At 54.9% G+C, this 24,036-nt stretch overlaps 2 protein-coding genes across 3 annotated transcripts; one reads left to right on the top strand and one right to left on the bottom strand.

The window, feature by feature from the left end:
- Positions 1–782: 782 nt before the first annotated feature.
- Positions 783–20,819, top strand: CLTB (clathrin light chain B). Of its 2 annotated transcripts, none has more exons than XM_058546324.1 (5): positions 783–1,121; positions 6,422–6,468; positions 13,798–13,915; positions 14,176–14,287; positions 19,478–20,341. In XM_058546324.1, the coding sequence occupies exons 1-5, from the start codon at positions 935–937 to the stop codon at positions 19,539–19,541; spliced, it is 528 nt and encodes a 175-aa protein (XP_058402307.1). In that variant the 5' UTR covers positions 783–934; the 3' UTR covers positions 19,542–20,341. The 2 variants fall into 2 exon arrangements, with proteins under 2 accessions (XP_058402307.1, XP_058402304.1); XM_058546321.1 differs by lacking the exon at positions 19,478–20,341 and adding an exon at positions 20,372–20,819 and having other exon boundaries at positions 798–1,121.
- A 2,118-nt stretch (positions 20,820–22,937) lies between these two features.
- HIGD2A (HIG1 hypoxia inducible domain family member 2A) lies at positions 22,938–23,915 on the bottom strand. The gene is made up of 2 exons (XM_058546337.1): positions 23,726–23,915; positions 22,938–23,365 (listed from the first exon to the last, which is right to left on the bottom strand). The coding sequence occupies exons 1-2, from the start codon at positions 23,877–23,879 to the stop codon at positions 23,199–23,201; spliced, it is 321 nt and encodes a 106-aa protein (XP_058402320.1). The 5' UTR covers positions 23,880–23,915; the 3' UTR covers positions 22,938–23,198.
- Positions 23,916–24,036: the final 121 nt, after the last annotated feature.

The following is a 24,036-nucleotide window of genomic DNA, read 5'->3' as shown; positions in this document are numbered from 1 at the left end:
GGTTTTACTAAATTTTGTTGTCCTGAGCTTGGGGAGGCCAGGGCAGGGAGGGGGCGTTCACAGATTGTTTACTGAGGGCACTGGGTGGAGGAGGGGCAGGCTGCCTGGACAAATTTGGTCTGCCTTTCTCGGGCCGGTTCTTACTCAAGGCATATTTAAGGGGCCGGCCTCTAAGTAGGGGCCCAGTCAGGTCATACAAACTCTGGCGGCCTGAGCTGAAGCCTCCCCAGTGACAGAAACGCATCAAAAATGCACTAAAGCAACACGGCCTAGGGGGAATGGCCCTGGACTTGCAGGAAAGATGCAAGGAAGCCGTGGGACTTCGTGTTCCCTCTCCGAGCCTCGTCTTCCTCTTCCTACAGAGGAAGAAACTCCTAATAATGGGATTTATAATATCCGCCCAGCTTGGGTGAAGAAGCTTTTGCAGACTAAATCAGGAGCAAGGTCTCCGCAGCGACCAGCCCTCAGTGCGCCCGAGGCCGGGCTGCCCGCGCGCCGTGGCCCGGTGCCCATTCTGGCCACCTGGTCCAGCCCGCTTCCCTCTAGAGCGGCCGGAGCTGTCCCCGGCGCCGGTGCCCCGGGGTCGGGCGCCGCCGGCAGGGAGCGGGGAGCGCTGCGCGGCCTCCGCGCCCCTCGGGCTGGGCCGCCGGCCTGCTGCCGCCCTCCTGTGGCCGCCGCGAGCGACCTCCGGCCGGCCTGCGGGCCCCTCCCTCGGCCGGTGACATCACCGCATTCCCGTCCCGGCTCCTCCCGCCGGCAGCCGCAGTGACAGGCGAGCCGGGCCGGTGGCGGAGAGGCAGTGCGGGCCGCCGCGCCGAGCCCGTCCCCGCGAGGCCGGCTCCCCGGGCGGCTCGGGTGACAGTGTCGCGGCCGCCGGGCACGCGCCGGGCAGAGCCGAGCGCCAGGCGCACGCCTCGGCAGAGACGCGGGGAAAATGGCTGATGACTTTGGCTTCTTCTCGTCGTCGGAGAGCGGGGCCCCCGAGGCGGCCGAGGAGGACCCGGCGGCCGCCTTCCTGGCCCAGCAGGAGAGCGAGATCGCGGGCATAGAGAATGACGAGGGCTTCGGGGCTCCCGCCGGCGGCCAGGCGGCCCTCGCGCAGCCGGGACCAGCGAGCGGGGGTGAGTCAGCGCGGCGGCCCGGAACGGGGGCCTGGGGCTCGCACCGCGGGGACCTGCCAGCGCAGCCCGGGCCTCGGGGCCCGCGCTCGAGTGAAGAGGGCCTGCTGTCCACCGGCCAGGAGCAGGCCTGGGGCTGTGTGTGTACACGAGGGGACCTGGGGGAAGTGGGGAGGAATCCTCTTGGAGATCCCCATTTGAGGCGGCGCCTGGGACTGTGGATCTGGCGGCTCCCGGAACAGGAATTCATCATGACATTTCATCCCCAGGCCAGCTCCACCACCGCCTGGCTCTGGAATCCAGCCCAGCCCAGCCCTGAGAGTCTGTCCTGAGCCTCGAGTTGTCCGGCTGTCCCAGGCTCCTGGCTAAGCCATGCAGATGTGGGCACAAATGCAGACCTCCTGGCCCCTCAGGCTTAGCTCCCTGCTACAGCTGGGAAAGCAGGGGTCACTGGGTGCTCCAAGAACTCACAGACCTTTCCTGGGGACCACCTGCCATCCTGCAGCCACTGGGCCAGGCACTTTACCTACTTTTAATCATTTCATACGCCTTATTGAACCCATTTCAGAGATGGAAATGTTAAGGCTCAAAAGGTACACCATTGAAACAACTAGTAAGTGGCAGAGGAGGGATTTAAACCTGTTTCTGGCAGACTCTAAGCCCTCTCCACCTGACCACACTGCCTTCCACCTGCCTGGCTCAGAGTTCACAGCCAGAGTGGGGGCAAGGCCACAAAGAGCTTCAGTCAGATGTGGTCCTGTCCTCCTTGGGGCTTGAAACCGTCCGTTAATGGTTTCCCAAAGGTGGTCCAGAGCTATCGTGGTTGGCTTCAGACTCAGGGTTCAGGGTCTGATCTCTGCGACAGCATGTTTATCAGTGATGTTCCTGCTCTGGTTCTGCCTTGAAAGAACAATTTCTTAAAATGTTTAGTAAAAAAAGGAGAAATCACCTTCATGGGTGCATCCACAACAGCCCTTGCTTCCTGCTAATGTTGTCATTTTGCTGGGGGCTTATAAGCCTGTTGGAATAAGTGGTAGCTCATGTATTTTAAAAAAGATACTTATAAATAAGGCTCCTTATAGTCATGTTTGTATGCATTCAACTTTAACTGAACACCTACTGTGCGCCAGGCCCACTGGGGATACAGAAATGAATAAGACAGTTCTTATGGCTTGAGGAGTTTGAAGCATCTCTGTATCGCCTTGATATGAGAAATGTAACAAGTCTTTTGTAACATATAAGGAACTGGAGGCCCAGAGAACCTGAATATCTTGCCCAAAGTCACACAGCCATGAGAGACAGATCTGGGACTTGATCCCAGACCTCCCAACTCTGGGCTCCATGCTCTTTCAAATGCTGTGGCAGTCACGCTGGGAGGTGATGGGATGTTGGGGTGATGGGGGGGGGTCTCTTGCTACCCAGCCAAGCCAGCAGTGGAGGTCTTCTGAAGCAGCAGCTCTGGCCCCTCAGCACAGACCCTCACGCATCCCAGGGAATTCCTAGGAAATGCCTGCACATGTTCATGCACCAGTATTAATTTGTCCACACCTCCTCCTTGAGACGACCATCTTCCCCAGTCCGGGTGGCCAGGGGGAGGCCCTGCTGAGAAAAGCCCATGTCAGAACCCCCTGAGAGAGAAGGGTGGGTAGAACGCAGATGAGAACGCAGAAGTGTCTGGGAGTTGAGCAGGTTGTGGCCTCTCCCAGGACAGTGGGGCTCCTGGGGCTTACAGCCTGGATGCAAGTTTCCTTCTCTGGCAGGGATTGGGCACAGATTGGCCCCAGACCTGAGGTGGCCGGAAGAGAAGCAGGGTCTCCCAGACCCACACCCACCGAAGCTGCACGTGCTCGGCTGCCCTTCTAAGTGGGGCGTGGGGAGCAGGGCGGTCCTGCGGGAGGGCAGCTCAACTGGTGGCCACACAGGATGGAATTGACCTGACCCTCCTAGGCCTAGATGGTCCTGAGCAAGTATCCACTTGACCAGCTGTGAGTGCCCGAAGCCCGATGGGAGGAGAAAAGCACCTAGGCCTGCTGGGAGCTGGGCGGGAGCTGTTTCTGCTGCTGCTGCCAATCAACACCTCTGAGTCTGTCTCTAAGATGAAGCCCCTGTGCTGAGAGCCCTGGCACTTGGCCCCCAGGTACTCCTGGGGAGAGAGGTGTCTGGTGTAGGCCTGAGCCTGAGCCACACTGAGTCTCTCTGGGGGCTGGATCTGTGGCCAGCCCGAGCAACGGACACTTTGTTTCCATTCATCAGCCTTGGGTAGGGCCCAGAAAGTTTACATTTTCACACCCAGATTGCTGAGCGCTTGGCCTGGCTCTGCCCCTGACTTGCCCAGTCAGTTCCTGGCAAGCCCATTTCCCCTGCTGGGCCTCGGTAAGCTCCCAGGAATGTTCTGGACCTTACCTGCCCCTGTTCCAAAAGGGGTCAGGAATCTGAGGGAAGCAACACCCCCGGAGTTATCCCTGGGACTCGTGTCTGCTGTGTGCTTGTTCTGCCAGCCTCTGACTGTGGACACACGATTATAGCTGTGCAGTAGCCTAATCGGAGAGCATTGTGGGGACAGAGCCTCAGGATTCTGTGTGGGGGTGTGTGTGTATCGTCAAAGGGGCTGAGACTTCATCCCCAAAGGAACACTCACGAGGCTGAGAGACAGGGGCAGAGAGTCTTTCCAAAGGCCAGAGTGGGCACTGGGCAGCTGCCTGCGGACAAGGGGCCTGAGACTGGGACTGGTCAGGGTGGAGTGGGGTGGTGCAACTTCTGCTCCAGAAAGGCTCCGCGTACAGACCAGCGTCATTGTGAATGGGCCCTGGTAGAGGAGATGCCCCAGGAGAAGAAGCCCCTTTGCAGAAGATGCTGCCGCTGAAACCGCATGAGCCTCACCCTAGCTTAGGGACCAGGCCCCCTATGTAGGAGAAGCCCTATCTGAGTGAGTAGGGATGACAGCTGACATGGTTGGTCAGAATCTATCGCTGTTTGACTCTGAAAACAAAGTCGATTGTGATTTATATCGACCTGGGATTATTTCCATGTGATGAAGCATCTCTCCCTTCAGTCCCCAGGCTGAAAGCACTGTCACTGCTGCTCACAGCTTTATCTGGCTGGTAATGGCTGTCCATCTGTGGTAGTCTCGTGTGGCCTCCTGCGGCTCTTTGCTAGAAGGCATTGCAGTTTTCAGAGCCCTTAGACAGGCCCTGCAGATAACAGTGGGTCCCCGAAGAGCAATGCAAGTTCCGTTTAGCCCATGCTTGCTGCTCACCCGTTCTGTGCAGGAGCCCTTAGGAACTGCATGAGATACAGGTTCTAGGAAGGCAGTGCATGACCCCTGCGAGGTCACGAGTGATTGCATAAGAGGGTGGGGAATGATATTGTGGGATACCCCAGACGTGAGACCTTCCATCAGCACCTAGGGAAGTAGGGGAAGTAGTGGAGGGCTTCCCAGAGGAGGTGATGTGTGGACTGGGCCTTGGAGAACAACTGGATCCAAAAGAGCATTCTGTAGAGAGGGGAGCAGGAAGAAAGGCGTGGGGTGCGGAGTGGTGTGTTTGGGGAAGGAGGAGACTAGAATTTAGGGTCTATGGGAGGGACTGGTGGGCCGCGAGGTGGAAAAATGGGCAGGGCCGGGTTGTAAAGGTCCTCCTGTGCTGTGCTCCGGAGTTTGATGTACTCAGTTGGCAAATACTCATTCAGTCCGTGTTCCGTGCCAGGCACTGTTCTAGGAGCTGGGCCCCAGCAGTGGACCAAACAGACACCCTGCCCTCAGGAAGGGTCCATTCAAGCCGGGGGGACGGATCATAAACACACACACGATGAACACATCAGGCTGTGGGAAGTTATATGGGGAAAACACAGCTGGGGGAGGAAGGGGTGCCGAGGGGAGAATGTCGGGGGGCTGGGAAGGCCTCTAATAAGGCAGCGTTTGAGCAGAGGCCGAAGGGAGTGCAGGAACAGCCCACGGGGAGACAGGTCGGACGGCCTTCCAGGCGGAGGGAACAGCACCTGCCAAGGCCCCGAGGCAGGAGCAGGCCCTATAGGCCGCTGGGGTCCAAGCGCAGTGGATCTCTTTCTGTTTTGTTTTCATTACATTTTTAATCAGAGGAGGGACATAGGTAAGTGTATGCTTTCCAAAATGTCAGTCCTGGCAGTTGGTTTGAAAGAGGGTTGGGAGAGGGTGAAGCTGCAGTCAGGGAGGCCTATGAGTGGACAAAAGCCACTCATTCACTCTTTCTTTCTTTCATGCATTTATTCGTTTGTTTATTCAACAAATAGTTTCTAGCTCTTACTAAGTCGCAGGTACCATGCACGGCTCTAGGACGGCAGTGGTGAGAGAAAGGACACAGGTGTGCCCCTCCAGGTGTTTGCCACTGGCAGGGCAGACAGAGAAAAGCAGAGGTGGGGGGGCGAGGGGGGCGGGCAGGGGGCAGAGAGCAAAGGGCAACTTTGAGGGTCATTGTCGCAGCAGAAGCCACAGGGATTTGTTACTAACAGATGTCAGGGAAATGGACCAAGAGAAGTCATTGTTGAGGGCAAAATCAAATCCTTCTGGGAGGGGCAGAAGGAGGAAAAATAGGCCAGGTGCTGCCTGGTGGGGGCTGAGGTTCCTGCTCTCCCGGATGGAGCGGTTGCTCAGGGCGCCACAGGGACAGGCAGAGACGAGCAGTCCCCTCGTCCTTAGCCCTTGCAGACCCCGCCCTGAGCCTGCAGAGCCTCTGCCTGCGCACCAGGCAAGGCTCCCCAGACAGTCAGGCCGTTCCCAGCCACAGCTGAGGGTCAATTAATTTCAGGTAGGTGAGGAGCTATTGCTGGCTAGGTGATCTTGGGCAATCACATAGCCCCACTGAGCCTCAGTTTGAGAATCTGTAAAATGGGCTGATAACAGCTTCATCACAAGGCTGTGGTGAAAATTAAATGTGATAAGGGCTGTGAGAAGGCTTTGTGAACAGTCAAGGATAGAGCCCAAGTTATTTTCTTTTTTCCCCCAAAGCCCCAGTAGATAGTTGTATGTCATAGTTGCACATCCTTCTAGTTGCTGTATGTGGGACGCGGCCTCAGCGTGGCTGGAGAAGTGGTGCGTCGGTGCGCGCCCGGGATCCGAACCCGGGCCGCCAGTTGTGGAGCGCGCACTTAACAGCTAAGCCATGGGGCCGGCCTGAGCCCAAGTTATTTATGTATCCATCTGTCTACATGTGTGGGATCAATACACATGTGTTGTATACAAAAGTTGGCTCGGGGAGCTAATGCAGGACCATTGTGTGCTTGCTGTAAGCTGAGCCATGAGTAATGCTGTCTCCTTGTTCTCTTTCTAGCTGGTTCTGATGACCTGGGGACCACGATCAATGGAGATGTGTTTCAGGTAAGCAAGATTCTGTCTTAGAATGGGGTGGGGACCAACAGCCTGGGTCTCAGTAACTTGTGGCCCCATCATCGGTAGGATTAGGGCTCCAAATTCTTCTCTTCATCATGTCTGATGCATTGGGATGGGAATATAGTGAAAGTTTTGACATGGTTTTTTTGTCATGTGGGAGAAGGGGATGAAGAATAAGGACCATCCACATGGGTTTATGGGGTGTGGCCTCAGGTTACCCACGGTGATGTCCGGCCGCAGGAGGGAGAGATCAAGTTGCCCACAGTGGCATGGGTTGGAGGAAACACGTCGCTCTGCACACGTGTGTGCCACCGGTGGAAGGCTGAACTGAGCGGCCATCGCTGACATGTATGAGCATTTTAACGGGGCAGGCCTTTGATCCAGAGATTCCACATCTCGGAATTTTCCTAAGGGAATAACTGGACAAGGACAGCCAGATTCTTTGCAGGATAATTTATAACAGCAGGCAAACTGGAAACAACCTAGGTGTCCAACATTGGGGGCCTGGATAGGTAGATTAGAAAACCATGCTGTTGTTAAAAAGAGCAATCAGAGCTTTCTGTATTGACATGAAAAGATGCCCACAATATATTAAGTGGAAAAGCAGCTTGCAGAATAATATGCACAGTATGGTCCTGTTTTTTATTTTAGAAATATAAATATCTGAGAGGGTGTGCACCAACTGTTAACAGTGTTAGCCCTGTGGTGGATAGGGGGCGGTGAGAATGGGGCTTTCACTTTCACTGGATTGCTTTAAAATTCTTTATAGTAATCTTACACCACACACACACACACAGAAAGCAAAAAGCACCTAGTCAAGATATTTCTAGTTCAAGACTGCCTCTCTCTGTCCCTACCTAACCCCTCCCCTCTCATATATATACAAATCAGTTTCAAAGTACTTACATGGAGAGAACTTGGACCACAGTGGCATGCCTAGGACCCCACAGATGCAACAGTCCTCACCACCCCACCCTCAGATGCCTGGGTGGGGCAAAGGCTTCACTGGATGAGCCTTGATTTCCCCTGCACTTGGCCAGAGACCCTTGACGCTGGGGCCGCAGCCACGGGATCTCCTGAGCTCCACCCCGTTGAGAAGCTGCCCTCCTGAATCCTCGAGGAGAATAAACAATACTTCCTTATGTAAGAGGGTTGGGCTGGTACCTTAGACAGGGAAACTGGCCAAGTCCCATTTCTGGAAAATTGCTCAACTATTAGCAGGCTAAAAAAGTCAGTCTCTAGGATTTGAAGAGCTTCGTGTCTCCCTGGGCCTGACCGTGCCAAATAAGCAGCGTTTACTGCGCTACAGTGTGGTACAGCATTGAGACGCAGGCTGCCCCCGCACTGGGCACACTCACAAGGACTTCACTTGACCCAAAGGTCTGAGTCCTAAAGTGGACCTGGAGCTGGAGGTACAATCGGAACCACAGAAGTACCTGGAACACTAGGAGCAGGATAGTTTTCTCTTTCTATAGATTAGGATCTTGTGGCCTTCTGCCTCCCCAACCCCCCCAGCCTCGCTTTGTATTTAAATGGTGGACGTGGGGAACCCTGGGCCTCCTTGCTAATCTCAGTGGGAACTCTTATTCTCACCACTACGAATAAAAACGCCGGGTGTTTATTTGTAAATCGTTTCATATCCGTGCCATCCTACAATCCCTGCAGGCATGGGAGGGTCACAGATGAGGCGAGTCAGTCAGAAGCGTAGTGGCAAAGCTGGGCTCACCTTGATCTCCTGCCCTGACCGGTGCTCTTTGTACCACCGACTCGTGGCTGGGCCGGGCTGGCTGGGTCGCAGGTGGAAGGCCCCCCAGACTTCCTCGAGGACTAAACAGGGAGCAGGCTCTGGCTTGCACTGCAGGGGAGAAGTCTTGTTTGTGCAGAACCAACACTTTCAAGGGTCCTGGGCAGGGCTTTCTTGCTACATTTCTTACTCTTTTCCGGAAGCCTGTGGGCCACTAGGGGGTCCAGCTAGGAACCTGATCCCCACCTAGCCCTAAGGATAAGCCTGCCCACACCTCCTCCAGTTCCATCCCGCACAGCCAGGGGCAGGGATAGGAGACCCCCCGCAGGACTCCCTCCCCCTGCACAAACTCTCTCTCCCTCCTCCACGCATCCCCAGCATCCCCCTTTGAGCTACTTAGAGGAATCAACGGCTCAGCTTAGCTTAGCTTTAGCTGGTCAATTCTGAAGAAGGATATGCCTCATCCTCCTGGCTGTGCCCAGAGTCACAGCAGCCGCTCGGCCAGCATGGCCCATGGGGGTTCTCATGGTGGTGTGCAGCAGAGGGGTGCCGCAGGAGAGGGCTGCTGGGCAGCTGGACCAAGGTAAGCCTACCTCTGACTGTAGCCTCCTGCCTTTTGGTCCTGGCCATTCCCGACCCCTTCACTCTCCATCTCGGCAGGGGCTCAGAGGGCTCCTGCAGCCGCTGGTAAGCCCTGCTGGGCCGCCTGCTTTCCTGGCACCTGACCCAATTTCCTCACTGGGACACTCGAATGATTAAAGAGGAGCCCTGCTGTGGCCCCCAACCCCACTGCTCACTGACTGGGGCAGGAAAATAAGTCCAGAGCGGCGGGAGGAGAGGAGCCAGCAAACCTCTTCTCAGGCTCAGCACGCCAGCAACACCACTGTGCTCTTCCTGGATGTGGTGCAACGTGGGCCAGTGGGCACTGGGCCTACCATGCGGCAACAGTGAGCCCCGCCGCCCTGCCGGCCCTCCCCTGTGCACATCCTCTGCAGGCTGCAGGGCTTCCGCGGCAGTCAGCGCACGTGGGCCCCACTTCACACCCTGAGTGGGATGTTGTCACTCCCATTTAACAGGACTCCAGGGAAGGGACTTCTCAAAGGTCACACATCTAGTGAGTGGCAGAAGGGGACTCAAAGCCCAGTCCCTGTGTCCCAAGCTGTCCCTGCGCCCTCCACATCACGTTGCAGGCAGCCACTCTTTCCTTCATTCAGTCAACTCACATTCTCTGAGTGCTGTGCACTGGCCTCGGGGCAGTGGATGAAGAGGCAAATCCAATGAGTTTGTCCTCGAACAGGTTGCTTCTAATAGAGGACAGAGACCTGGAAAGAAGTGATGGCAGGGGCTGGCCCAGTGGCGTAGTGGTTAAGTTTGTGCACTCCACTTTGGCGGCCCGGTTCACAGGTTCGGATCCTCGGCCTGGACCCACACACAGCTTGTCAAGCCACGCTGTGGCGGCGTCCCACATATAAAGTAGAGGAAGATGGGCACGGATGTTAGCTCAGGGACAATCTTCCGCAGCAAAAAGAGAAGGATTGGCAACAGATGTTAGCTCAGGGCTAATCTTCCTCACCAAAAAAAAAAAGACATGATGGCAGCAGGATGGCAAGGCTCGGATATGGGGGAGTATTAAGAGCTCAGAGTCTGACTTCTCACTATGTGTTAGGCGCCACCCGAGAGCTTTACACGTGTTAGCTCATTTCATCCTCCCAACACCCCTACGACATAGGTTCTGTCATTATCCCCATTTTACAGGCCAAGAGGAGGACCAACATGGCAGTTTGATAGCTCGCTTTGGTTACAGAGCTGGAAAGAGCTGGGACCTGAACCAGGCCCAGGCGCCAGACGCTGCACTGAAGTGGGGGAATGCAAGAGGAGGGATGCTGAAAGTGGGTTTCCAGGCTGCCCAGGGGGATGTGGGTGGTCCTGGCTGAGGGGACAGCATGTGCAAAGGCACTGAGGGTAAGACACTCAGTCTGGGGCTTGCTTGGACCCTGGAGCCTGCTGCAGAGAGGGCTGTGTGTGTGGGGGGCCCCCGAGGGGCCGAAGGTGCAGGGCTGGTATGCCTGCAGGCAGGACTGGGGGGGTGGGCACAGCTCCCAGCCAGAGTGCATTAGTGGGCCGAGCTGCTGGTGGACAAGTGGCAGAGGAGGTGGGCTCAGCTTGGCCAGGGCCTGGGGCCTGGGGCATGGCCACCTCCAGGCACAACATGCTTCGAACACACTGAGTGGTGCCCCTGGATGTGCAGTGCAGCTGCTCCAGAGGCAAAGAGAAGCACCGGGGGTCCAAGCGGGTCCTCAAGGCTGTTTCTACACCCAGACTGGGGCACTGTGAGGGGTGTGGCGGAAGAGTTTGGGTGGAATCAGACAACCTGGGTTTCATTGCTGGCTTTGCCCAGCCAGACGATCCTGGACTAGTCACTGCTTTGAGCCGGACTTCTCATTTGTCAAATGGGGATTGGAGGCCCTGCCCTGCTGCCCCCATGGGTCTGTTGAGAAAAGTACTCTGCAGCCCAGGAATCTTCTTATAAAGTCCTGGCCTAGCCACTAAGTGAGCCGAGGGGTGGTATGTGTGTGGGTGTGAGAGAGAGAGATGGGGGACGGGGTGTGGGGGATGGGAGGTCGGCATAGTCTCTCATCTTGGGAAGGTAGACTTATCAGGGAGGCAAAAAGTCCGCGCCCAAATCATGTGACACAGAAGTGACTTTGGTCCCTATTGGCTACTATATGGCCAGTATGTTCCCATGCAGCAATTCCATTGGAGTCCTGGCTCGGCCAGTTCCTGACTGGGTGACCTTGGGACTTTGGAGCTTGACTTTCCCTACCTGTAAAACAAAGATAGTAAAACCTGCCATATAGGGTTATAAAGACCAAAGAGAACCATTCAATTGCAAGTTCTCTGCAAGTTTTAAAGCACTATAACTTATGAGTCTTACTCTTAGGGCAGGCTTTATGGAGACAGTGAGCCCTAAAGGACACTGTGGGATGAGACTCCTGCCCAGAGGACCCTTCTCCAGCCCACCTCTCCCCCTACATCTCCTCCCCACCTGGTAGCATCCCTGTACTTAGAGTTTCCCGAAGGCACCAGCCCCGCATGGTCCTTATGCTGCCAGCTGTTGATCTGAAGCGCCCTTTCCCCACCTCTTCCCTCCCTACTCTGCCCCCAGGCTAGAGTGGTTGTGCCCTCCCTTGTCCTGCCTCTTTCCTTGACCTGCGGTACAGTGCGTACCCTAGCCAGGGTCCTCATTTGTGAGGGACTCTCCCTGCCAAGCTCCCTGATGATACGCTGTCTTGTTCATCCCTGTCCCCAAGCCTGAACATCTGTTAATTCATTCAATAAATATTCTTGAAATCCTCCCACAGCCAGGCCCTCCCTGTTCTTGGTACTATACAGAGACAGGCAGTCTCTGTCCTCATGCAGCTCACTTGCTTGGAGGGAGGAGACAGATAGTAAACACATAAACAAACCAGTCATTTCAGATAGTGGTAAGTGCCATGAAGAGCATAAAGTCTAGCACCAGGATCAACACATGTACACAAAAGTTACTGTAGCTGTCTGCAGAGGGGACTTCTGTGGGATTGTGCAGGGGTCCTGGAAGCCTGGCCTCAGGACAGGTTGTTCCCAGAAGTGGACAGGGTGAGCCTCACCCCACAGCAGTGGTCAATTTGTGTTCTCCAGACTAGGGCCCTGGAAAGGCCCCTTGGATGTGGTGAGAGACTCTCCAAATTGAAGTGGAATGCAGTGCAGGAAAGAGGAAAAAGGGCAGCGCCCCAACTGCCCCACCCAAGGATGGGCCTGAGCCAAGGTGCCTGGGTGCACCACCGCGCCCTGGGCCTGCCCTTGCCTCTCCCTGCAGATGGCTGGAGCCTGCAGCCCTGATGCTCCATCGCGTGCTCCGTTACCCTGCTGCTCACACCCCTTTGGGCAAACACTGACCCAGTGCCTCCTCTGACCTGGGCACATGCTGGCTCCGAGGATCTTCATGCATGCAGCCACTGCTTATTAAGCACCGACTGTCTGCCAAGGCAGTGGGCAGCACCACTGGACAGAGGGCATGCCAGACACTGTCCCATGGGGAGAAGACGTCAAATGTCAGTATTCGTGACGGTTTTGATGAGTGCTGAAGGAGGAGCATGGGGAGCAGTGAAAGGATGGAACAGGGTTCAGAGGCATATACAAGGGCCTGCCCTGCCCCCGGGAGCTCGTGGCCCAGCGGGGGACTCACACAGTATGGGGGGGAAGGCCGTGACGAGGAACACAGGGTGTGAAGTCTGCTTGGGGGTTGGGAAATATCCCAGAGCTGGTGACTTTTGAGCTGGAAACTCATGGGATGGAGTAATATTTCATCAGCTAGAGAAGGGAGGGAGACAATGTAGGCTGACAGCAGGAGGAGACAAGGCGGGGCAGCGTGAGTGGTAGGACGTGTGCAGACATGAATGCTAGTGCGTGCTGAGGCCCAGAGCGGGAGTGGCAGCAGATGGGGCTGGGTCCTCAAAGGTTTCTGGCTTTGTGAGACCAGAGGGGAGCCGCATCCTTGCTGGGCTAACCCTCAGCCCCCAGCACTTCAGGTCCCCGGCTCTGGCAGGCGGTGTGGAGAAGTGGGCAGAGCCCTGGCCTGGAAGTCAGAGGCCTGGACTGTGGCCTTGGCTCTGCCACTACGTCATGCCATCTCTCCTGGCCTCAGCTTCCTCCCCTATAAAATGGGAATGAAATAATAATAATTCTAGCTGCCATTCACTGAGCCATCACTCCATGTCGGGCACTCTTCTAAATGTCTTACGAATATTGTTGCATCAAATCCTCACAACAGCTCTTAGAAGCAGTTTTATTATTAATCCCATTTTCAGATGAGAAAACTGAGGCCCAGCAAGGTTAAGCAACTTGCTATGGCCACATGCATTATCGTAAGCAGTAGAGATGGGATTTGAACTCAGACAGTCTGGCTGCAGAATCCATGTTTTTCACCACTGCGCAGTCCTAGCCATGGCCATCCTGCCTGTCTCAGGGCTGCTGGTTCACTTAGCAAGTATTCATCGGGCATCTGCTGGGTGCCAGGCACTGTGCTGGGCACTGGGGACACTACAGTGAACAGGACAGACAAGGTCCCTGCTGTGATGAGGGTGACATTCTGATGGAGGAGACAGACAATGGACAAGTAAACATATTATAAAATGAGGTCTATCGGACTGTGTAAGTGTTATTGGGTAAATAAAACTGTAATAGAGAGTGACTTGAATGATACTAATACAAGGGACTCACTGGTGCCAAGAAGTGTTGAAGTTTTTTCCATTTTTAACTCATTTCATCCGTATGTTAACCCTATGAGTGGGCACTGTTATTTAGCCCATTTCATGATGAGGGAAGTGAGGCATGGAGAGGTTGAGTAACTTGCCCAGGGCCACATGGGGGAAGAGTTGTTGGCAGAGGGCACAACAAGTGCAAAGGCAGGGTACAGTCATAAGAGACAGTGGGTGTGAGGTTGTCTGAGATGTGAGGGGTGTCCTGGTACTGGGGCGTCAGAGACAGCAGGGCAGGTGGACAGCTGGGCACATGGCTGTGTGTTTGTATCCTAGGAGGCTAACGGTCCAGCCGACAGCTACGCTGCGATTGCCCAGGCTGACAGGCTGACACAGGAACCTGAGAGCATCCGCAAATGGAGGGAGGAGCAGAAGAAACGGCTGCAAGAGCTGGGTGAGGGCAGGGCTGGGGCTTGGAGCTGGCTGGGGTCCTCCCCCACTTCCCCGGGCTCCCAGCTAGGTTGACTGTTTGGGACATGGTAGGGTGGTCGGGAAGCCTTAGGGTGTGTGGGGCCCCGCACTGCCTTAATGTAGCAGTGAGTGAGGGTGGGCCCTGGGGCTGCCTGCCAGGGCCAAGGGGAGAAGCAGCCAGGGCAGCCATGCCCTCACATCCCTACGGGAAAGCTGCCACTCATTCTCCTGTTGGGGTCACAGATGCTGCCTCCAAGGTGATGGAACAGGAGTGGCGGGAGAAGGCCAAGAAGGACCTGGAGGAGTGGAACCAGCGCCAGAGTGAACAAGTCGAGAAGAACAAGATCAACAACCGGTGAGAGGAGCTATGGGGACATAAGGGGGCAGTGGGGACATGAGGGAGCTATGGGCACATGAGGGGGCCGTGGAGACATGAGAGGATTATGAGGACATGAGAGGACTATGGGGACATGAGAGGAGCTATGGGCACATGAGAGGACTATGGGGACATGAGAGGAGCTATGGGGACATGAGAGGAGCTATGGGGACATGAGAGGACTATGGGGACATGAGAGGAGCTATGGGGGCATGAGGGAGCTATGGGGACATGAAAGGAGCTATGGGGACATGAAAGGAGCTATGGGGACATGAAAGGACTATGAGGACATGAGAGGACTATGAGGACATGAGAGGACTATGGGGACATGAGAAGAGCTATGGGGGCATGAGGGAGCTATGGGGACATGAGAGGACTATGGGGACATGAGAGGACTATGGGCACATGAGAGGACTATGGGCACATGAGAGGACTGCGGGAACACGAGAGGAGCTATGGGCACACGAGAGGAGCTATGGGCACATGAGAGGACTATGGGAACATGAGGGAGCTATGGGCGCATGAGGGGCCTGTGGGGACATGAGGGAGCTGTGGGGACAAGAGAGGAACTATGGGGACATGAGAGGACTATGGGGACATGAAGGAGATATGGGGACATGAAGGAGATATGGGGACATGAGAGAAGCTATGGGGACATGAGAGGACTATGGGGACATGAGGGAGCTATGGGCACATGAGGGGGCTGTGGGGATATGAGGGGGCTGTGGGGACATGAGAGGACTGTGAGGACATGAGAGGACTGTGAGGACATGAGAGGACTATGAGGACATGAGAGGACTATGGGGACATGAGAAGAGCTATGGGGACATGAGGGAGCTATGGGGACATGAGAGGACTATGGGGACATGAGAGGACTATGGGCACACGAGAGGACTATGGGCACACGAGAGGACTGTGGGAACACGAGAGGAGCTATGGGCACACGAGAGGAGCTATGGGCACATGAGAGGACTATGGGAACATGAGGGAGCTATGGGCGCATGAGGGGGCTGTGGGGACATGAGGGAGCTGTGGGGACAAGAGAGGAGCTATGGGGACATGAGAGGACTATGGGGACATGAAGGAGATATGGGGACATGAGAGAAGCTATGTGGACATGAGAGGACTATGGGGACATGAGGGAGCTATGGGCACATGAGGGGGCTGTGGGGATATGAGGGGGCTGTGGGGACATGAGAGGACTATGAGGACATGAGAGGACTATGAGGACATGAGGGGACTATGGGGACAGGAGGGGACTGTGGGGACATGAGGGGCTATGGGAACATGAGGGAGCTGTGGGAATATGAGAAGGCTATGGGGACTTGAGGAAGCCATCGGGACACTGAGAGGAACTATAGTATGGGGACTCTCGAGGAAGGGTGATGTGGTGGCAAGAACATGGGGGGAGGAGAAGCTGAAACTCCAGGGCTGCTTCCTTGGTTGCCTGTGGAGTTCCGAGCCCTGAACTCTGAAGAGCGGGAACACTGTTAAGCTCTCATCTCCTCACCAGGACAGAGAAAAGCAGGTTGTCAGTCAGCAGAAGAGCCTCCAGGACCTACTGGAATGTGAGCCAGGCTGTCCTGGGGCCCAGGGGCCAACAGCTAGGCCACGGTTAGTGTCACAGAGAGCACAGGCCTGGCTAGGAGTGAAGAACCAACCTGTGTACAGGATTTTATTGCCTGTAGAAATGACAACCCTTCGACCCAGAGTGGCTAGAGAATAAAAGGAAATTAGTGGCCTGTATAGCTGAAAAGGCCAGGGGTAGGACTGCAGGCACAGTGCGCTCAGGGGCTGAAATGAAGTCAGTTGGCACTCCCTTTTACTGTCTCTCAGCTGCTTTCCTCTATGATGTCCCTGGGATGTGGGCAAAGATGGCCACCAGGAGCCCCAGGCTTCTGCTCTGTTCTCTTGGCAACCTCAGCGAAAATAGCCTTTTGCTCCCAATAGCTCCAGCCAAAGTCCTTGACCTGACCCTCATTGGTCTGGCATGGGTCATGCACCCATTCCAAGCCCAGTGACTGTCACAGAAGAAGGGCCTCTCCTCCGATGGACCCAGCCTGGGCAATAATCCCATTCCTTGGGTTGTGCATGGGGTCCAGTCCCACCCAAACCACCAGGACTGAGTGGGAGCAGTCTTATCCTTCAAAGGACAATCAGGGTGCCCTTCCTGGAAGAAGGGGGATAGATGCTGGGCAGGCAAAGATGGTGGATGCCCACCAGAGAACACCTTTGCAGAAAAGGTCTCAGACTAGACACTACCCGACAGCCCCTGTCTTTGAGGCTGTGCCCTTCAAGTACTAGGCCTGCCAGGAAGGGAAAGGCTGGCTCTGGGAAGCCACCATACTTCCATCCAAGAAGCTGCTGCTTGCCAGGCTCTGGGCTGGGCACTGGGGAGACAGAGATGAGAAGGACCCAATCTGTGTCCTCAAAGAGCTCAGAGGAGAGAAACACACATGTACAGCTGAACTCAACAGTAGGGCCTTCTGCAGGAAGGCCATGGAAGCAAGGGATGTGGGTAGGGGAGGGACCTCCCTCTCTGGGACCTGGGCTTTGGAGGATGACTAGGAGTTCATCATGAGAAAGAGGGCAGGGGTTGGGAAGGGTATTCTAGACCAGAGAACAGCATGATATGAAAGAAAGGCCATTATGTCTTGGGCACCAGGGAATCAGGGAGTGGTAGGAGAGAGGGCAGGAATGAGGGGTCACATGTGCAGGGCCTCCAATGCCAGTGTTGGGCAGACACAGGTGATAGGGAGCCATTGAAGGTTTGTGAATAGGAGGAGTAATACAATAGGGTTGAGTTTTAGAAAAGGCACTCCTGCGAGTGGAGGGTCCCCACTCTCCTCGCTGGGCTGTGGAGAGTTGCCAAGCCTTCCAGAACTGTGCTTCCTAACTCTTCTCCAACTGGAGGTACTAACGCTCTCTCTCTTTCTCTTTAACCCTCTGCCTGTCTGTCTGTCTTGCCATCCTGTCTTCCCCCTCCTAACCCCTTCCCCTCAAGGATCGCTGACAAAGCATTCTACCAGCAGCCAGATGCTGATATCATCGGCTACGTGTACGTGTCTCCTTTGCCCCTCTGTAGAGGGAGCTGGAGAGGGCAAGGGCCCCTGTGTGTGGCTGGCACAGTTTCTTGAGTCTCTTGCTTGTGGGGTATAAATGACTGTGGCTTGGCTGAGGGCAAGCAGGAGGTGATCAGAGCAGGAGGTGACCCCCCAGGACAGGTGCAGGCAACAACTTTCACTTCCACCCCTCTAGCAAATGTTTATGAGCATCTACTCTGCCTGGAGGTAGCTTTGCTAAATCAAGGCAGAGAAAAGGAAAGAATGCACTGGCCATCCCCTGGTGGGAGAAGCAAATGGCCAAGCAGCCGGACTCCCTCCCTCTGAGATGCCTCTTGGGGGTGAGGGATGGGCGGGGGGGGTCTTCTGTTGAACAAAACAAAGATTGAGTGCCGGATGCTGGAGCTATAAAGAAGAGATGCTCCCGAGTGCACACCCATCCCCTCCTCCTGCACCAGGTGCACTGCTCCTCCTTGGAGCTCCAGCACGAGTTTGGCCACGAGCCTCTGCCCAGACCACCATGGCCCCTCTCACATGTTCCTGGTTTGGGGTCTAGATCTGAGATGGCAGAGGTTTCCTCTCATGCTGCCCCAATTTATTGGTAGGGACAGCCTGGAGGGTGTGTTGGAGATTGTGAAGCTGAAGGAAAAATGCAGTGTTGAAGGTGTGATGTCTGCCACGTGAGCATGTGCCAAATATTTGCTGTTTCTCGCTCTGGGCACGCCTGCGACGGGCCTCTGATGCTGTCCGGGCTAACCCTACTCTCACTGAGCACAGGACACACGAGAGTCTTCCCCTCCTTCCTCCCTTCCACCCTCCCAACTGTCCAGTCCTCATTGGTACTTACCCAATGCCAGTCTCTGATCAAACAGGAATAAGACACACAGACCATCCCCCCAAGTTGCTCATGGTCGGGAGCATCTTGTGATAAGAGCCACGTGGAAGGACACACCGAGCTCTGGAAGCCACCCCATACTGGGGGAGTCAGGACAGGCTTCAGAGAGCGAGACCTTCAGCTGGACCTTCAAGCGTGAGAAGGAATGTGCAGGGTGGGAGAGTGAGAAGAGGAGAAGGGCAACCTCGGTGGGAGAAGCAGCTGGGGCAAAGGCAATGAGAGAGGAAATACCTAGCTGCCTGCAGCAGTGGGCGTGGGCGGGAGCAGAGGCTAGGAGAAGGGCCGCTTGGGGCCAGTTGCACAGTGCCTGTTGTTTCAGGCTAAGGAGCTTGGACTTGATCCTTAAGGCAGTGGGGAACCTTAGGATCCTTTGAGCGGAGAGAGGGGATGGCAGAGGGGCCTCGGTGCTGGGGAATACCGCAGGGGGTTCAATGCTCCTGCTGTGCCTGAGGAAATGGCCCAAGAAGCACCCAAGGGAGTCCTGAAGAGAGGGAGAGTCTAGACCAGTGCTTCTCACACTTCCATGTGCCTGTGAATCACCAGGGGATCGTGTTAAAATACAGATCCTGATTCAGTAGGACGAGGTGAGGCCATGATTCTGCGTTTCCAACAAGCTCCATGGTGATGCCGATGCTGCTGGACCGCACACCACATGTTAAGCAGCAAGGTTAGAGGGCAGCCTCTCGACCCCGAAGGGACAGCCCCTAGGATAGCTCCCCTCAGCCCCCTCATGTCCAACTCCACACAGCACTTTGCATCTTTCCAAGCCTGCACACACCTGCCACTTCGTTAGATCCTCAGGCCAATGAGACAGATCAGTGAGGTGGAGCTCTGATCCTCACTTTACAGGTTAGGAAATGAGCACACAGCAGTTAAACAAGATCACTGAGTCGAGTGGGGCCAGGTCATCTGATCCTGGGCCACCTCCTCCTTGGCACAGCCCATGCCAGGGGATCACCTGGAGAGCTCCCCACCATCAGCTAGTGCCTGGCATGTGGCAGAACTGGTCCTGCTCGAGAGGCAGAGGGGGATTCCAAGGAGAAAGGGGCTTTCCAGACACACTTACTGGCCAAACACGACACAGAGCCAGCCCTCCTCACTTGAGAGTCTTTTATCGTCTTTCATCGTCTTTCTCTTAATGACTCCCACGTTTAGGCTTTGTCCATTACACTGTATTGACTGCACTTTGTTTCTCCATTGTTCCTTAATCAGTGGCTTCTATAACTGTCAACCAGAACTTCCGATGAAGGAACCACGAGTTTTCATCCTATCTTGATTTCAGCCAAAAGCAAAGATTCCAGTGGAGCATCCCCAGCTGTGGCTCCATGGAGATAGTAGTCATTCTGGGCTAAAAAGAGCTCTGTAGTCGAATGTGCTTGGGATGTGGTAGATGCACTACCGTCACGTACTCCACCTGGAGGTTTGTGAAGCCCGTTAGCACATTAAAAGGCTTGGAAAGTCTTGCTTTGAAAATCCTCTTTAACTGAGTTTTCCATACATACTTGACCACAACCCTTTTCTGGCAAACACTTACAAGTGTCCATGGAACACTGAGCAATGCTAAACCTGGTACTTGAGTTAGTTAGGTGGTCAGTCACTGTCTTATCTCTACTAAGTTTTTGGAAACACTGAAAAGAGCTGAGGTACTTGCATTAGTGCCTCCAACGGCCTGTAGGGGTCAGAAGCCCCGGGGCGGGGAACGCTCAATGGAGAGGTAATGAGCAGAGAGTGCCTAGGCTGGGGCAGAGGAGTGGAGAAGGAGGCTACATTAGCTAGGTGGCAAGGGCAGACCTTTCTGAGCACGTGAGGCCTGCACCCAGACCTGAGTGACAAGAAGCAACAAGCCATGAGCAGGTCTGGAGGAAGAGCATTCCAGGAAGAGGTCACAGCAAGTACAAAGGTCCTAGGGCACGACCAAACTAGGCTTCTGAGGCCAAAGCTGTTCCTGGGGGCCTGAGGTCAGAGGGCACAGGGCTGGGGAGATGACCTCTGGACAAAGTACCCCAGAATAGGTTGGGCAAAGCACTTGCTCAATGGGGGCAGAGCACCATTGATTCAGGGGAAAGGCAGACAGCTATGAAACCTCTGTCGTATCTCCACCCGCAGGGCATCTGAGGAGGCTTTTGTGAAGGAATCCAAGGAGGAGACCCCAGGCACAGAGTGGGAGAAGGTGGCCCAGCTGTGTGACTTCAACCCCAAGAGCAGCAAGCAGTGCAAAGATGTGTCTCGCCTGCGCTCGGTGCTCATGTCCCTGAAGCAGACGCCGCTGTCCCGCTAGGTGCCTGCCACAAAGCATGGCCACAAAGCATGGGCCGGGCAGAGGGGGAGCAGCTGCTTCGGCCAGGGTGGAAACTGCCTTCAGCGGCTGCTACACACAGCGTATCCTGTTCCTCCCTGCCTCCCGGGCTGGGAAGGGGACCCCTCACTCCTCACCCCTCATTTCCTCCTGGCCCTGTGGCCCAGCCCCTCACACCTCCTCTCAGTCCACAGAATTGTGACTGTTCCTCTTGATGTATTTTTTCTTCTTGGCTTAAAGGGTGTGTTGTTAACTCTTTTTACACTTATTTATTATCATTCTCATTTCTCTGGCCACAACTGGTGTCAGGGCTCAGTTTGTGCTCAGAACTTTCCCAGCTTCATGGCCTTGAGAGAAGGTCAGGCTATTCCCCTGAAACCCAGGAGCTCCTAGCTGAAAGTGGATGTCCAACCTGTCTATGTTGCTGCCCCTACCCCAGGAGGAAAGACAACCTCTCACAGGATGCTTTTGCAGCCTTGATCCTTTCTGATCCTTGAGCAAGCCTGTGATAGGGATTCTGTTGTTCTCATCATGTAGCCAATGACACCAAGGCTCCCAGAGGGTAAGGGTTCAAGTGGGAGGGAAGAGGCAAGTCCAGAGGTTCCCGGTGGTGGCTCCCTCTAAGTCTGGGTGAGAGGCTGGGGAAGGTAGCCTTTGCCAGACCCCCTCCTTGGGATTGGCCAGGACCCTCTGGATGTGGAAGGCCCACTGCTCCGCATATTTCGCCCCCTCCTTTACCTGTGCTCCTCTGTGGATTTGGGATAAACAACCAGTGACCATACCTTCTTCCCGTTCAACAGAGGTTGCAAACAGGCTGTGTTCAAGGCTGTGACCTGCACACTGTTGAAAAAGATTTGAGTAATTGCCAACTGTATTAGTTTCCTAGAGCTGCTGTAACAAAGTACCACAGTGTCTGGCTTAGAACAACATAAATGTCTTGTTGCACCCTCCTGGAAGTCAGGAGTCCAAAACGAAGGTATTAGCAGGGCCGCGCTCCCTCTGCAGGCTCTAGGGATGTGTTGCCGCTTCTCTTCCAGCTTCTGGCAGCCTCCGGTGTTCCTTGGCTCGTAGATGCATCACTACAATCCTGACTGCATCTTCACGTCACCTGCCCTCTATGTCTTTGTGTCCAAATTTCTCTTTTATAAGGACACCAGTCATATGAGATTAGGGCCCACTCGAATGACCTTATTTTAACTTGATTACCTCTGTAAAGACTCTATAGTCATGCATTGTTTAAGACGGGATACATTCTGAGAAATGCCTTGTTAGGTGATTTGCTCATTGTGCGAACATCAGAGTGTACTTAACAAACCTAGATGGTATAGCCTTCTATACACCTAGGCTTTATGGTACTAATCTTATGGGACCACTGTCATATATGCGGTTTGTCATATATAAGGTCACATTTTGAGGTACTGAGGTTAGGACTTCAACATATCTTTTTTGGGGGACACAATAATGCCAACAGTTAAAAATAGTGGCCCTCCTCTTTAGAAATGCCATAGTCCTCAGCACTCCGTATCTGTTCCTTGAATCGTGAGGCCAAGGGTAAGTCACCACAATGTACTGCTCTACACTTGTAACCTCTGCCTTACAGCTGAGACCACGGTGGGGGCAGGAAATTTAACTGGCCCTAGTCATACACTTCTCCACTTAGAAATCTAGACTGTGTGGGGGGCGCAGGAAGTGGGTGTGTCTTCTTCACTCTTTTCCCTTGTGGGTGCTTGCAGCTGGTGTTGAAACTGATGGAGTCACACATGGAAGAAACCCGGGTCCGAATCAACAGTTTAGAGCTGACCATATACCAGGAACACCTGTTTGAGACTTTACATGTAGGAGAAACTCACAGGTTGCTTCTCTTCTAGAGTTTGCTCAGGTCCCCAGCCTCCTTTCTTCCTTAACCCTAAAACACTAGGTACACAAACCACTGGCAAGCTTTGGGACTACGCTCTTTCCACTACAGCAGGCTGCTTGTGTGAGCCTCAGTTTCCCGTTCTGTAAGATGCATCAAGAACCAAGCGGGGCTGGTCTGGATCAGTGGAGCCTTAGGTGCTCTCGGGAGCTGGGAGTGGGGTGAGGAGCAGCACAGCAGAGGGCAGAGCCTCCTGCATCTGACAGGACCATGGCAGGCCTCATGAAGGGAGGTTTTCCTACTGCAAGTTTGAAAATTGTTGGAAAGATCAGTTTTTTTCCAAATAGCATCACTCTAGGCAATCTCTACTTTTAACTAATGCCACAGGTGATTGTTACCAAAAAAGTGTGGTAATCATTGGACTCTGATTTCTAAAGGCCCCTGCAGTCTTCAGTGTGTTTCCTCCTAAAACCAAAGACCAAAAACCTTGAGAGTGAGACTGAGAATGCATTCACCAAACCACAAGTGTATCAGAATTTATTAAGTAAGGAGTGGAGAAAGTGCGGCACAAACAGAAGTTTCTATGTTCACTTCACAACGCTGGAAGTGAACCAAACCTGAGGGTCCTGAAAAAGTCTATCGGTTACACGATTGGCCACCTCCTCCCCCACTGACTCAGGGGCTTGTCAAGGGGTATGAGGGAATAAGTTTTGTGGCAGGACCGGTGGTTGCTCCCGAGGCTGGAAATAACTCCGCGGAGCTTTCAGGGCCAGGCCGCGGGCTCAGGGTCGAGACTTCATAGCAGATGCAGCCAGACCCAGCAAGATGGCTGCGATCGTGAAGCCCTGGGCGGCGATCCGGGTGCGCATCATGAGCTGGGAACGCTGGCTCTGACCCCGGTGGAAGCAGTAGAGGCCGTAGGTGAGGGCGGCCGCCGTGCCCAGGCAGCCTGAGGAGGGGACAAAGCAGGTGGGGAGTGGCAGCTCGGCCTGGAGGCCCGTTCCCGCTTTGGGTCTGCCTTCCCCAGGGACAAGATCTCCCATCAGCAGCTGAGGGGAGGACGCAGGGGGTGGGGCCGAGGTGCGAGGGGCTGGTCGAGGCAGGGTCCTCCAAGTTCGAGTCCGCTTCATCCCAGCCCCCCAATCCCGCCCTGCTCCTGCTCCAAGCAGGTTCACCCTCACCGCCCGGCCCCCTCGTCACATCTCTGGTCCACTCTCATTCCGGTCCCCGCTGTGTCCCCCGTCCTCCTCTAATTCATTTCCCCACAGCGCTGTCTTCTCCGTCCACAGTTCCTACAGCGCCAGCTTACCTATGGGGACCATTGGGTTCTCGCGGGTCTTGCGAAGGAACTTTTCCTTGAAGCTTTCCGGAGTGCTGTAGACACTGGGGCTAAAGCCCTCAATGACTGGGGGCCGCGTTGGTTCAAAGGGTGCCTCCGGAGTCACAGGGCCAGGAGTCGCCATAGCCAGGGCAAAGCTGTAGGAGAGAGCAGGGACGCTGAACTCCGCCTCCTGATGAGGTCATGAAAGGGGCGGGGTAAATGAATCTGCTGAGCATTATACGCAGGCTCAATCGCCCACTGCATTCTGGGAATGGTAGTAATCAGCATGGTATCGCTAC

The sequence above is a fragment of the Diceros bicornis genome, chromosome 1 (genome assembly GCF_020826845.1).
Source record: "Diceros bicornis minor isolate mBicDic1 chromosome 1, mDicBic1.mat.cur, whole genome shotgun sequence".
Lineage (NCBI taxonomy): Eukaryota > Metazoa > Chordata > Mammalia > Perissodactyla > Rhinocerotidae > Diceros > Diceros bicornis.
Note: the sequence above shows the minus strand (reverse complement) of the source record. Positions and strands in the feature narration are given on the sequence as shown.

Coding starts and splice junctions, on each gene's coding strand:
- CLTB (XM_058546321.1), top strand. CDS start 935: ATGGCTGATGACTTTGGCTTCTTCTCGTCGTCGGAGAGCGGGGCCCCC. Junction 13,916..14,175: donor GAAACGGCTGCAAGAGCTGG/GTGAGGGCAGGG, acceptor TTGGGGTCACAG/ATGCTGCCTCCAAGGTGATG. Junction 14,288..20,371: donor AAGAACAAGATCAACAACCG/GTGAGAGGAGCT, acceptor CTCCACCCGCAG/GGCATCTGAGGAGGCTTTTG.
- HIGD2A (XM_058546337.1), bottom strand. CDS start 23,879: ATGGCGACTCCTGGCCCTGTGACTCCGGAGGCACCCTTTGAACCAACG. Junction 23,366..23,725: donor GAACCCAATGGTCCCCATAG/GTAAGCTGGCGC, acceptor TCCCCTCCTCAG/GCTGCCTGGGCACGGCGGCC.